The 12,500-nt window shown below is 50.4% G+C and overlaps 1 protein-coding gene across 5 annotated transcripts in view; it reads left to right on the forward strand.

Annotated features, from left to right (window-relative positions):
• The window catches only part of robo1 (roundabout, axon guidance receptor, homolog 1 (Drosophila)), a 359,932-nt gene that overhangs the window by 206,823 nt on the left and 140,609 nt on the right, over nt 1–12,500 (forward strand). For all 5 annotated transcript variants that reach the window (XM_067993416.1, XM_067993419.1, XM_067993420.1 and 2 more), the window contains exons 4-6: nt 471–591; nt 3,767–3,905; nt 7,081–7,208. In XM_067993416.1, the coding sequence (XP_067849517.1) occupies nt 471–591; nt 3,767–3,905; nt 7,081–7,208 (388 nt within the window). The remainder of the gene's footprint in view (nt 1–470; nt 592–3,766; nt 3,906–7,080; nt 7,209–12,500) is intronic.

Raw genomic sequence — 12,500 nt, forward strand, 5'->3', positions numbered from 1 at the left:
AGGGGGTTACAGAGATCTCGGAGAGTTGCAGGGCTGGAGGAGGTTACAGAGATCTCGGAGGGTTGCAGAGCTGGAGGAGGTTACAGAGATAGGGGAAGGCTGGACTTCTATTGCCCCTGCTGTTCGTTTAATTGTGAACCAAACCAAAACTGCACAAATTGGCTGCGGGTCTCCCTACATCACAACAGTGACTACACTTAAAAAAAAAAGTACTTTATTGGCTGTAAAACGCTTTGAGACGCCCTGATGTTGTGACAGGCGCTATATTAATGCAAGTCCTTTCCTTCTCTATTCACGGTCACCTCTCAGTCCAAACTTGACAGGCGGCAGCGAGGGAGGCGGCTGGCGATGGGAGAGAGAGGAAGTCGGGAGGAAGACGAATCACTGACGAAAGCTCCAAGTTCCCTTTTCCCCCTCCTTGGTCCTGACACTTGAACTAACTTTTTGATGCGTTTGTAAAACCCTTACAGATCCGGGGAGGAAAGCTGATGATCACGAACACACGGAAGAGTGATGCCGGGAAGTATGTCTGTGTGGGGACCAACATGGTGGGTGAGCGGGAGAGCGAGGTGGCCGAGCTGACGGTTCTGGGTGAGTGTGCACGGGGTGTGGCGACAAGGACCCGACGGGTAATCCTACACCGCATGTCAGATATACCAGCGCACGCTTCCCGCCATTAAAATTATTAAAAGTGCGGGGTGCAGACCCCCCCCCTCCCCCCTCGAATTTCTGAGGCGTATTTCCGGTGGGTGAGGCTCCCACTCCCCGTCCCCCCACCCCCCCCCCCTCCCCTCCGACAGTGTAGACTCGTAAAATTACCCCTTAAATGTCCGTGTTTCCTCCCTCTGCTTTCCTCATCTCCTTGGCCAAAACGCGCTGCCTGTTTCTGGGATGTCAGTCCGCAGACCCTGGTCTGTACCACTCACGAGTGGCCATCCTTCTCGGAAAGCCCGGTCAGCGAGGGCTGTCGTGCTATTCGGCTATGGCAGGCATCGTAACCAAGGCCAATTGTTCTGACACTTTCTGGTGCTGCAGTAAGAGACCCAGGTTGGGTTTTTTCCCCCCTCACTTTGTATTTTAGTGACGATGAGGCACCTCCTGGTCCATGTGATGCAGTCCCATACCTGGTTAGTGCATTGATCCGCTGATCACACCAAGTAATGAATACTCGTCACCTTATCCCTTACCTGTCTTGGTGGAGCACGTGCACAGGCCCTGCATTCTGCTTATTCAGAGTTTGCGATATATTCAACAACAACAACTTGCATTTATTTTGTGCTTTTAATGTAATAAAAACATCCCAAAGTCCTTCACAGGAATGTAAATCAGACAAAATCTGACACTGAGCCACATAAGGAGATATTAGGACAGGTGACCAAAAGCTTGGTCAAAGAGGTAGGTTTTAAGGAGCATCTTAAAGGAGGAGAGAGAGGTGGAGAGGGGGAGAGGTTTAGGGAGGGAATTCCAGAGCTTAGGGCCGAGGCAGCTGAAGGCACGGCCGCCAATGGTGGAGTGATGGAAATCGGGGATGCGCAAGAGGCCAGAATTGGAGGAGTGCAGAGATCTCGGAGGGTTGTAGGGCTGGAGGAGGTTACAGAGATAGGCAGGGGCAAGGCCATGGAGGAACATGAGGATGAGAATTTTAAATTCGAGGCGTTCACGGACTGGGAGCCAGTGTAGGTCAGCGAGCACAGGGGGTGATGGGAGAATGGGACTTGGTGCGAGTTAGGATACGGGCAGCAGAGTTTGTTTACCTTCAACTAGTAGTGCGTTCTGTGCAGGCTAATGTAGCAGAAAAGTCGAAAAGAACCAGGAGTGAGTCTGTTCCCATTTACTTCACCAGCTGATTTTTAATTAAATTTGCATTAATGGCGATCATACGCTAACAAAATGAGTACGAGGGATTCCCAATCTGACATAAAAACAGAAAATGCTGGAAACATTCAGCCAGTCAGGCAGGCAGTATCCGTGGAGAGAGAAACAGAGTTAACGTTTCAGGTAAATTGCCTTTCATCAGCGTTGGAGAATTATCAGTGTATCAGCAAGTACAGAGCCAGGGAAAAGGGGGGGGCAGGAAAAGAACAAAAGGGAAGGTCTGTGATCGGGTGCAGGATAGCAGTGATTAAATGACAATGGGGATGAGAGTGCGCCCTCCTCTAAGAAGCTGCTTAAAACCTGCCTTTTTGACCAAGCTTTTAATTACCTCTCCTAAATGTTTGCCTGATTTCGCTCCAGTGAAGTGCCTTGGGGATATGTTTTCCTACATTAAAGCCGTTATATAAATGCCCCCAAAACCATTGCTTCATTGAGTGGACAAGCTCCCCTTGACCAGATGTTCCAATTGTCTTTAGTAAAGACGGTGCGAAGTAATTATTAAATACATCCGCCATTTTTTTTGATCATCATCAGCAATTTGACAATCCTCGGTTCTGACGACAGCTCATCAGACTGAAGCGTTAACTCCACCTTTCTACCTCCACAGATGCTGCCTCACCTCCTGAGTGTTTCCAGCATTTTTCTGTTTCTTAAAAACTCATTCACGGGATGTGGGCGTCGCTGGCAAGACCAGCATTTATTGCCCATCCCTAATTGCCCTTGAGAAGGTGGTGGTGAGCCGCCTTCTTGAACCGCTGCAGTCCGTGTGGTGAAGGTTCTCCCACAGTGCTGTTAGGAAGGGAGTTCCAGGATTTTGACCCAGCGACGATGAAGGAACGGCGATATATTTCCAAGTCGGGATGGTGTGTGACTTGGAGGGGAACGTGCAGGTGGTGTTGTTCCCATGTGCCTGCTGCCCTTGTTCTTCTAAGTGATGGAGGCCGCGAGTTTGGGAGGTGCTGTCGAAGAGGAGAGGTTTTACCTATCAGGAAAGATTGAACAGGCTGGAGCTCTTTTCTCTAGAAAAGAGAAGGCTGAGGGGTGACCTGATAGAGGTCTTTAAGATTATGAAAGGGTTTGAAAGGGTAGACGTAGAGAAGATGTTTCCACTTGTGGGGGAGACCAGAACTAGGGGCCATAAATATAAGATAGTCACTAATAAATCCAATAGGGAATTCAGGAGAAACTTCTTTACCCAGAGAGTGGTGAGAATGTGGAACTCACTACCACAAGGAGTAGTTGAGGTGAATAGTGTAGATGGATTTAAGGGGAAGCTCGATAAACACATGAGGGGGAAAGGAATAGAAGGATATGCTGATAGGGTGAGATGGAGTAGGGAGGGAGGAGGCTCGTGTGGAGCATAAACACCAGCATGGACCAGTTGGGCTGAATGGCCTGTTTCTGTGCTGTACGTTCGATGTAATTCCATGTAAATGTTAAAATTCTCATCCTTGTTTTCAAATCCCTCCATGGCCTCGCCCCTCCCTATCTCTGTAACCTCCTCCAGCCCTACAACCCTCCGAGATCTCTGCGCTCCTCCAATTCTGGCCTATTGTCCTTCCCCGATTTTAATCGCTCCACCATTGGCGGCCGTGCCTTCAGCTGCCTCGGCCCTAAGCTCTGGAATTCCCTCCCTAAACCTCTCCCCCTCTCTACCTCTCTCTCCTCCTTTAAGACGCTCCTTAAAACCTACCTCTTTGACCAAGCTTTTGGTCACCTGTCCTAATATCTCCTTATGTTTGATAATCGCTCTTGCGAAATGCCTTGGGACGTTTTTACTATGTTAAAATCGCGAAATAAATGCAAGTTGCTCTTATCTGATTTCAGCACTTGCTGGGTAGTTTTTGCATTTTTTGCACTGATTGTCCTTCTGCTTTCTCCCCCCCCGCAGAGAGACCTTCCTTCGTGAAGAAGCCAAGCAGCCTTGTCCTGCTGGCAGAGGAGAACGTGGAATTCAAGTGCGAGGCTCGAGGGGATCCCACCCCTAACGTACACTGGAAGAAGGAGGATGGCCTGCTGCCAAAAATTAGGTATAGGAGCACTGCTCGTGCATGCACGTGGGTATCGGCCGCCCCTCGCGTAGACACGTCTATGCACGTGGGTATCGGCCGCCCCTCGCGTAGACACGTCCATGCACGTGGGTATCGGCCGCCCCTCGCGTAGACACGTCCATGCACGTGGGTATCGGCCGCCCCTCGCGTAGACACGTCCATGCACGTGGGTATCGGCCGCCCCTCGCGTAGACACGTCCATGCACGTGGGTATCGGCCGCCCCTCGCGTAGACACGTCCATGCACGTGGGTATCGGCCGCCCCTCGCGTAGACACGTCTATGCACGTGGGTATCGGCCGCCCCTCGCGTAGACACGTCCATGCACGTGGGTATCGGCCGCCCCTTGCGTAGACACGTCCAGCTGTCACTGTCATGGACACAGACCTGACGCAGGAACTGAATCCTCGCAGGTCTTTAACTCGAATCAAAATGAGACAAGGGGATTTTGCTTCTCCCAAGGAGACAATGTGGCTGCTGTGTTAGTGTTGAGCCAAACCTCTGGGATTGTCCTGGAGTCTCCAGGAATTGAAAGCTAATCTACAGGACGCTGTTACGAGCAAAACACCCGGGAGAAAAATCATGGGGGGCATTAAACAAAATTCAACGTTTCCTTCATTTTCTTTGAACACTTTCATTTCTTAGTTACAAAAATATTGGAAATGGGGTAAAAGAGGCTGATTGACCCCGGGTCGGGCGGTTGGAGGTAGGAGGTCACGTGAAGAAACCTCCAGGAATATGTCCAACCAGAGTTGGCAACCCAACTGCTGCGGAGGGGAGGAAGGGAAGGGGGGAATGTTTATTCTGGATGCTCCGGTCATCATGGTGTGTGGGACAGGCTTGATGGACCAGCTGGGCTTTTCCTGCCTGTCAATTTTGTATGGGAACTGTAGGGATTTTCAGCACAGCAGGAGGTTATTAGGTCCACCATGCCTGAGCGCGCGCTCTCTCTCTCTCTCTCTCTCTAAGAGCTCTCCCCTGAGTCCCATTCCCCTGTCTTTCCCCAAAACCCCTTTACTATTTATTTCAGTTACCTTTTAAATACTATTTTGGATACTGCTTCTCCCACTGTTTCTGGCTGGACGTTCCATGTCCTAACAAACCTTTGCGTGATAAAATAAATTCTCATAACCTCCCTTCATTCTTTTGGTGATGATCTTAAATTTATTCCCTTTCATTACCGAATTACCGGCCAGTGGAAATAGCTTTCTCCAATTTACCTTCTCAAACCCCCTTGATAATTTCTCAGGACTGCTTTCAGATCTCCTTTTAACCTTCTCTGGTCTAATGAAAGAGGTTCCATGGATGGGATAAACTGAACAATGGATCTCATCCCGATAAATCCAATTGGGAATTCAGGAGAAACTTCTTCACCCAGAGAGTGGTTAGAATGTGGAACTCGCTCCCACAAGGAGTAGTTGAGGTGAATAGTGTAGATACATTTAAGGCGAAGCTCGATAAACACATGAGGGAGAAAGGAATGGAAGGATATGCTGATAGGGTGAGATGAGGTAGGGAGGGAGGAGGCTCGCGTGGAGAATAAACACCAGCATGGACCCGTTGGGCCGAATGGCCTGGAGTTTCTGTGCTGTACATTCGATGTAAGTGAATGTAACATTCCTTGTCCACACCTTTCTTCGGCATCTTAAAGCAACTTGATCGCCATCCGTTCCCTGCCCCCCCTCCTGAAGATGTTGCCTCCTTGTTGAGAGACAGTTGCACAGGTCCTGGGCCATTCATGGCATGTGAGTGGAGAGGTTGAGTGTCACAGGGTATTTGGCCATGAAGGCATCGCGTCTAATCCCCATCCTCTCCTTTCCTGGTCGTTAGACATCTCTCTGGCCGTCGCCAACATTGCCAACTCATTCTGGAATCAACGTTTTTACCATTTTTGCAAGAAGGGACAAGCAGGGGAAGTCTTCAGGGACCCATTTGTGGTATCACTTACACAAAGACACCAGGACCCTTCATCCCCCCTCCCATCCCCACATGACCCACGAACTGCGACGGCAAGTTATCAGGATTTATATTGCAATGTCGCTCAAGTATGTCAGCCACATGTGGCTAATTGGGGAATCCAGATGTGGCTAATTGTATTTCTGATTAGTAAATAAAAAATGAGTAATAGACACCGTCATTGGTCGTGTGTGCACATGAACTTTAACCCTTTTTGTGTGTTTGTTGGTAAAATTAGTGTTTGTTTGATCATTGAATGTTTTACTCCCTTGGTCACTGAATGGTGGGAGATGTTTGTTAAGTAAATACACACATGTGGAGAGTACACTTACCTGGATTGTGAGTGAGGTGTTTCTGACTAAATCAGTGCATGTGGCTGAAATGATGTCACCTATGGCTGGTCACCTGGTCAACTCTGACGGTATTTTTAAATGTTAGAATATTTTGATCAAGTGGCTGAGTGCAGTTTTTCTATGTTACGGTTTTACCTTGCGGCTGTCAGGCTGTGGCTCACTGGGCAGCACGCTCACCTGAGTCATGAAGGTCGTCGGTTCAAGTCCCCACTCCAGAGACTTGAGCACAAAATCCAGGCCGACACCCTCAGTGCAGTACTGAGGGAGTGCTGCACTGTCGGAGGTGCCGTCTTTCGTGATGAGACGTTAAACCGAGGTCCCGTCTGCCCTCTCAGGTGGATGTAAAAGATCCCATGGCCACTATTTTGAAAAAGAGCAGGAGGAGTTCTCCCCTATATCCTGGGCCAATATTTATCCCACAACCCACATCACCAAACAACAGATTATCTGGTCATTATCACATTGCTGTTTGTGGGATCTTGCTGTGCGCAAATTGGCTGCTGCGTTTCCTACATTACAACAGTGATTACACTTCAAACGTACTTCATTGGCTGTGAAGTGCTTTGGGACATCCTGAGGTTGTGAAAGGCGCTATAGAAATGCAAGTCTTTCTTCTTACCCAGGGCCCCATATTTGCCTGGGACTCGTAGGCAGGTGTGTTAATGACCCCCCACCCCCCCCCCTACAATTAATGAACGTTCTTCACTCCCTCCTCTCCACCGCCCCCCCACAGAGTGTCCCTCTGTATGAAAGGTGCTGTTGAAGTGCGATGTATTGTCTTATCTCTGTGCTTGTCTGGCGGTTGACTGGAGCCAGTCTCTGTAATCTGTGACAATCTCGTTCGCAGGTCCGAGATCCAGGGGGGGAACACGTTGGTCATTCGACGCGTCACCGCGGCCGATGTGGGGACCTACACCTGTGTGGCCGAGAACATGGTGGGCAAGGCCGAGGTGTCAGTCATGCTGACGGTGCACGGTAAGGACAGAGCTTCCCTCTCAACTAATCGTACCGAGGGAGAGGGAGAGAGAGAGAGAGGGACGGAGAGGGACGGGTAGAGAGGGACGGGTAGAGAGGGACGAGGAGAGAGAGACAGAGAGAGACAGAGAGAGGGACAGAGACAGAGACAGAGAGAGAGAGGGAGGGAGAGAGAGGGACGGGGAGAGAGAGAGAGAGAGAGAGAGAGACAGAGAGGGACGGGGAGAGAGAGAGGGACGGGGAGAGAGAGAGGGAGGGAGAGAGAGAGAGAGAGGGACGGGGAGAGAGAGAGGGACAGAGACAGAGAGAGGGACGGGGAGAGAGAGAGACAGAGACAGAGAGAGACAGAGACAGAGAGAGAGAGAGGGAGGGAGGGAGAGAGAGAGGGGGAGAGAGAGACAGAGAGACAGAGAGAGGGACGGGGAGAGAGAGAGAGGGAGGGAGAGAGAGAGGGAGAGAGAGAGAGAGAAAGAGAAAGAGAGAGAGAGGGAGGGAGGGAGAGAGAGGGGGAGAAAGAGCAGAGAGAGAGGGTGGGAGGGAGAGAGAGAGAGAGAGAGCAGAGAGAGAGGGAGCGGGAGAGAGAAAGAGACAGAGAGAGAGGGAGAGAAAGAAAGAAAGAGAGAGAAAGACAGAGAGAGAGGGGGAGGGAGAGACAGAGAGAGAGACAGAGAGAGAGAGACATTGAGAGAGAAAGAGATTGACAGAGAGAGAGAGAGAGAGGGAGAGACAGAAAGACGGACAGAGAGAGAGAGAGAGAAAGGGGGCAGGGCAGGGCTCTAAACTGTTTTAACCTTGATCCCTGTTGTAAGTGCTGATAGGGACTGGAGATTGTTATCAGTGGCAGGCTGAGTCTGGCTACATCCTTCTCCTCCTGCTGTCCTGTAATCAACTCCCACTTATTGCAGATGGTAATCAGCTCTGATTGTAGGTGTGATCTCATTCAACAACCACGCAGGACTCTCGACATTCTGTTCTCTCCTTTCTGTGTGCCTGTGTGTGCCTGTGTGTGCGCGTCTATGTGCGTGTGTGTTTGTTTGTGTGTGTTTGTGTGTATGTGCATGTGTGCATCTGTATCAGTGCATATATGTGGGTGTGTGTTCATACACACTCGCGCCAGACAAGTGCCAGGAAATGACCATCTCCAACAAGAGAGAGTCTAACCACCTCCCCTTGACATTCAACAGTGTTACCATCGCCGAATCCCCCACCATCAACATCCTGGGGGTCACCATTGACCAGAAACTTAACTGGACCAGCCATATAAATACTGTGGCGACAAGAGCAGGTCAGAGGCTGGGTATTCTGCGGCGAGTGACTCACCTCCTGACTCCCCAAAGCCTTTCCACCAACTACAAGGCACAAGTCAGGAGTGTGATGGAATACTCTCCACTTGCCTGGATGAGTGCAGCTCCAACAACACTCAAGAAGCTCAAAACCATCCAGGACAAAGTGGCCCGCTTGATTGGCACCCCATCCACCACCCTAAACATTCACTCCCTTCACCACCGGCGCACCGTGGCTGCAGTGTGCACCATCCACAGGATGCACTGCAGCAACTCGCCAAGGCTTCTTCGACAGCACCTCCCAAACCCACGACCTCTACCACCTAGAAGGACAAGGGCAGCAGGCACATGGGAACAACACCACCTGCACGTTCCCCTCCAAGTCACACACCATCCCGACTCGGAAATATATCACCGTTCCTTCATTGTCGCTGGGTCAAAATCCTGGAACTCCCTTCCTAACAGCACTGTGGGAGAACCATCACCACACGGACTGCAGCGGTTCAAGAAGGCGGCTCACCACCACCGTCTCAAGGGCAATTATGGATGGGCAATAAATGCCGGCCTCGCCAGCGACGCCCACATCCCAATAGCAAATAAATATGTGTACACATCTGTGTGCATGCATGTGTGTGTGTGTGCATGTGGGTGTGTATGTGTGAGTTTGTGCATCCCTGTGCATACGTGTGCGTGTATATACACTTGTGCATGTGTGCGTGTATACATTTGTGTATGTGTGTGTATAATCTTGTGCATGTGTGTATACACCTGTGTGTGTGTGTGTGTGTGTGAGTCCATGTGCATGTGTGTGTATGTGTATACACTTGTGTATGTGTGGAATATTCCACTGACACCAATCCCTTAGCCTCAGTGCCACAGCCTTGTAATGTTTAGAGCAGTGACTGCCGACCCTGTCCCGGCTCGATCCTCGTTAGATGAGTGTAGGTTGCAGAGTCTCTCACGTCACACCCTGTCTCCATCCTGTGCTCCCACCGCCCGGTGTTCCCCACTGTGAGCGTAGCACTGCAAAACCACCCCCGAAATGTGCAAATTCTCCCCCCATCACCAGAGACACAGGTCAGTGCCGGTGGTTCTTCCTCCCCAAATTGGGGAGCTTTGGCAATCCACACCGGGGAGGTGCCAGGGCCAAGAGCACAGAGATGACCAGAGAGCAGCCACGTATGGATGGTTCACTGCATTCTGGTAACCTCCTCCAGCACTACAGCCCCCCGAGATCTCTGTAACCTCCTCCAGCACTACAACCCCCCGAGATCTCTGTAACCTGCTCCAGCCCCACAACCCCCCGAGATCTCTGTAACCTCCTCCAGCCCCACAACCCTCCGAGATCTCTGTAACCTCCTCCAGCCCCACAACCCTCCGAGATCTCTGTAACCTCCTCCAGCCCCACAACTCTCCGAGATCTCTGTAACCTCCTCCAGCACTACAACCCTCCGAGATCTCTGTAACCCCCTCCAGCACTACAACCCTCCGAGATCTCTGTAACCTCCTCCAGCACTACAACCCTCTGAGATCTCTGTAACCTCCTCCAGCCCCACAACCCCCCGAGATCTCTGTAACCTCCTCCAGCCCCACAACCCCCCGAGATCTCTGTAACCTCCTCCAGCACTACAACCCCCCGAGATCTCTGTAACCTCCTCCAGCACTACAACCCCCCGAGATCTCTGTAACCTCCTCCAGCCCCACAACCCTCCGAGATCTCTGTAACCTCCTCCAGCCCCACAACCCCCCGAGATCTCTGTAACCTCCTCCAGCCCTACAACCCCCCGAGATCTCTGTAACCTCCTCCAGCCCCACAATCCTCCGAGATCTCTGTAACCTCCTCCAGCCCCACAACCCTCTGAGATCTCTGTAACCTCCTCCCGCACTACAACCCCCCGAGATCTCTGTAACCTCCTCCCGCACTACAACCCCCCGAGATCTCTGCGCTCCTCCAATTCTGGCCTCTTGCGTATCCCTGCTTTTAATCGCTCCACCATTGGCAGCCGTGCATTCAGCTGCCTCGGCCCTAAGCTCTGGAATTCCCTCCCTAAACCTCTCCCCCTCTCCCCCTCTCTCTCCTCCTTTGAGACACTCCTCAAAACCTACCTCTTTGACCAAGCTTTTGGTCACCTGTCCTAATATCTCCTTATGTGGCTCGATGTTAAATTTTGTTTGATGATCGCTCCTGTGAAGCGCCTTGGGACGTTTTGCTGCATCAAAGGCGCAAAATAAATGCAGGTTGTTGTTGATCTAAGTCCCAGTCTGCATCTCAAACTCTGAACACGAGCCGTTTGGTTTTCACTAAGGCTTCACGGCCTACTCCCTCCTCAGTCGGAGGGAATGCCGTAATGCTATGTAAATGTTTTTGTGTTTTCCAGAGATTTATTTGTATGTTTATTTATTGCTTCCTCTATTCCTCTCAAAGGAAATGAGACATAACAAGTTTGACTGACTGATAACTTTGACCCTTGAGAATACACAAGGCCTTAGATCCAAAAACCTGATAGGATCGAGACCCAAATACATAAACAATTCATTCCATTCCTGGGAGCTGACTTGAAAATATTCGCAGTTTACCTGTACCACACCTCCTCTGGAGTTGGCTCCACAGTGTCGTAGCTTGTACATTGGCTCACTGAGAACAAATGGGCCTTGACTTCGAGGTTACAGACTCCTCCACAAGTACTGGGAACGGCGGTGCAGTGATCATGTTACTGGACGAGTCATCCCAGAGGCCCAGACGGATAATCCAGAGAGTGCGATTGGCAGTTCTGGAACTTGAATTAATTTTAAACCCACCTTCAGCTCCCCTCTCCGATCAGGTCTCGCTCCCTGGTAAAGAAGCAGAGATGGGTGGCTGTACCAGAATCGCTTTTGTATCAACTACAACAACAACTTGCATTCATTTCGCGCCTTTAATGTGGTAAAACGTCCCAGGGCTCCTTCACAGGAGCGATTATCAAACAAAATTTGATACCGAGCCAGAAAAGGAGATATTAGGACAGGTGACCAAAAGCTTGGTCAAAGAGGTAGGTTTTAAGGAGCGTCTTAAAGGAGGAGGGAGAGGTAGAGAGGTGGAGAGGTTTAGGGAGGGAATTCCAGAGCTTAGGGCCGAGGCAGCTGAAGGCACGGCCGCCAATGGTGGAGCGATTAAAATCGGGGATGCGCAAGAGGCCAGAATTGGAGGAGCGCAGAGATTTTAGGATTTAACAGTTAACGGGGTGGAGGGGGGGGGTGGACAATGACGGCCATCAGTTCCATTTTAACTGTTCTACTTGGGGAGGGTGAAGAGAGGGAGACTTTGGAACGTAGGAATTGCTGGACAAGAAAAGACCAAGATCCATCTAGTTCACCTTTTACCTTCCTGGTCGTCAAATGTTACAAGGATAATGGAGCTGTTCACTAATCATTGCAATTAATCTCTATCAATGAGTCTGCAGCAGACCCAGACATGAGGTGAGGAAAACTCCCAGTGGGGGGAGAGCTTTGGGAACCATAGGTCCAGAGTCACCTGTTCCTCCCGAGCCTGTTACACTCACCACACGTCAAATTACTCATATACTGTATCCTAAAATATTATTTTCTGAAATAAATCTATCCAATGACAGCAATTAGTCCCATTTTAACCATTCTATCTCTTTCAAATCACAGCCAGTTTATGCTACAAATGAAGGATTGAGTCCCCCAGATTTGGATAGCGACTAAGTGTAACTGTATTGTATTGTTGTTCATTACAATGTTTGACGATGATGTTGATCTCTGTGTTTCCTTCTCAATGCATGAGGTGCCGTTTCTTTCTCCGCCACTCATTCTTTAACAGTTATCTTCGAGCTCCTCCATTGTCCCAGTAACTTGGCTCAGTAACTTGTGTGGTACTGAGCCATGCAGAGGGAAAGTTCCTGATCTCAGTCAGGGTGGAGGGGTGGAGGAGAGGAGGGTGGGTGGGCTGACAGGGAGGTGCTGCATTTGTCCTCAGTGTCGCTGGGTTAGGGAGGAGAAAAACCAGCTG

This window comes from Heptranchias perlo, chromosome 11 (assembly GCF_035084215.1).
Source record: "Heptranchias perlo isolate sHepPer1 chromosome 11, sHepPer1.hap1, whole genome shotgun sequence".
NCBI classification, from domain to species: Eukaryota; Metazoa; Chordata; class Chondrichthyes; order Hexanchiformes; family Hexanchidae; genus Heptranchias; species Heptranchias perlo.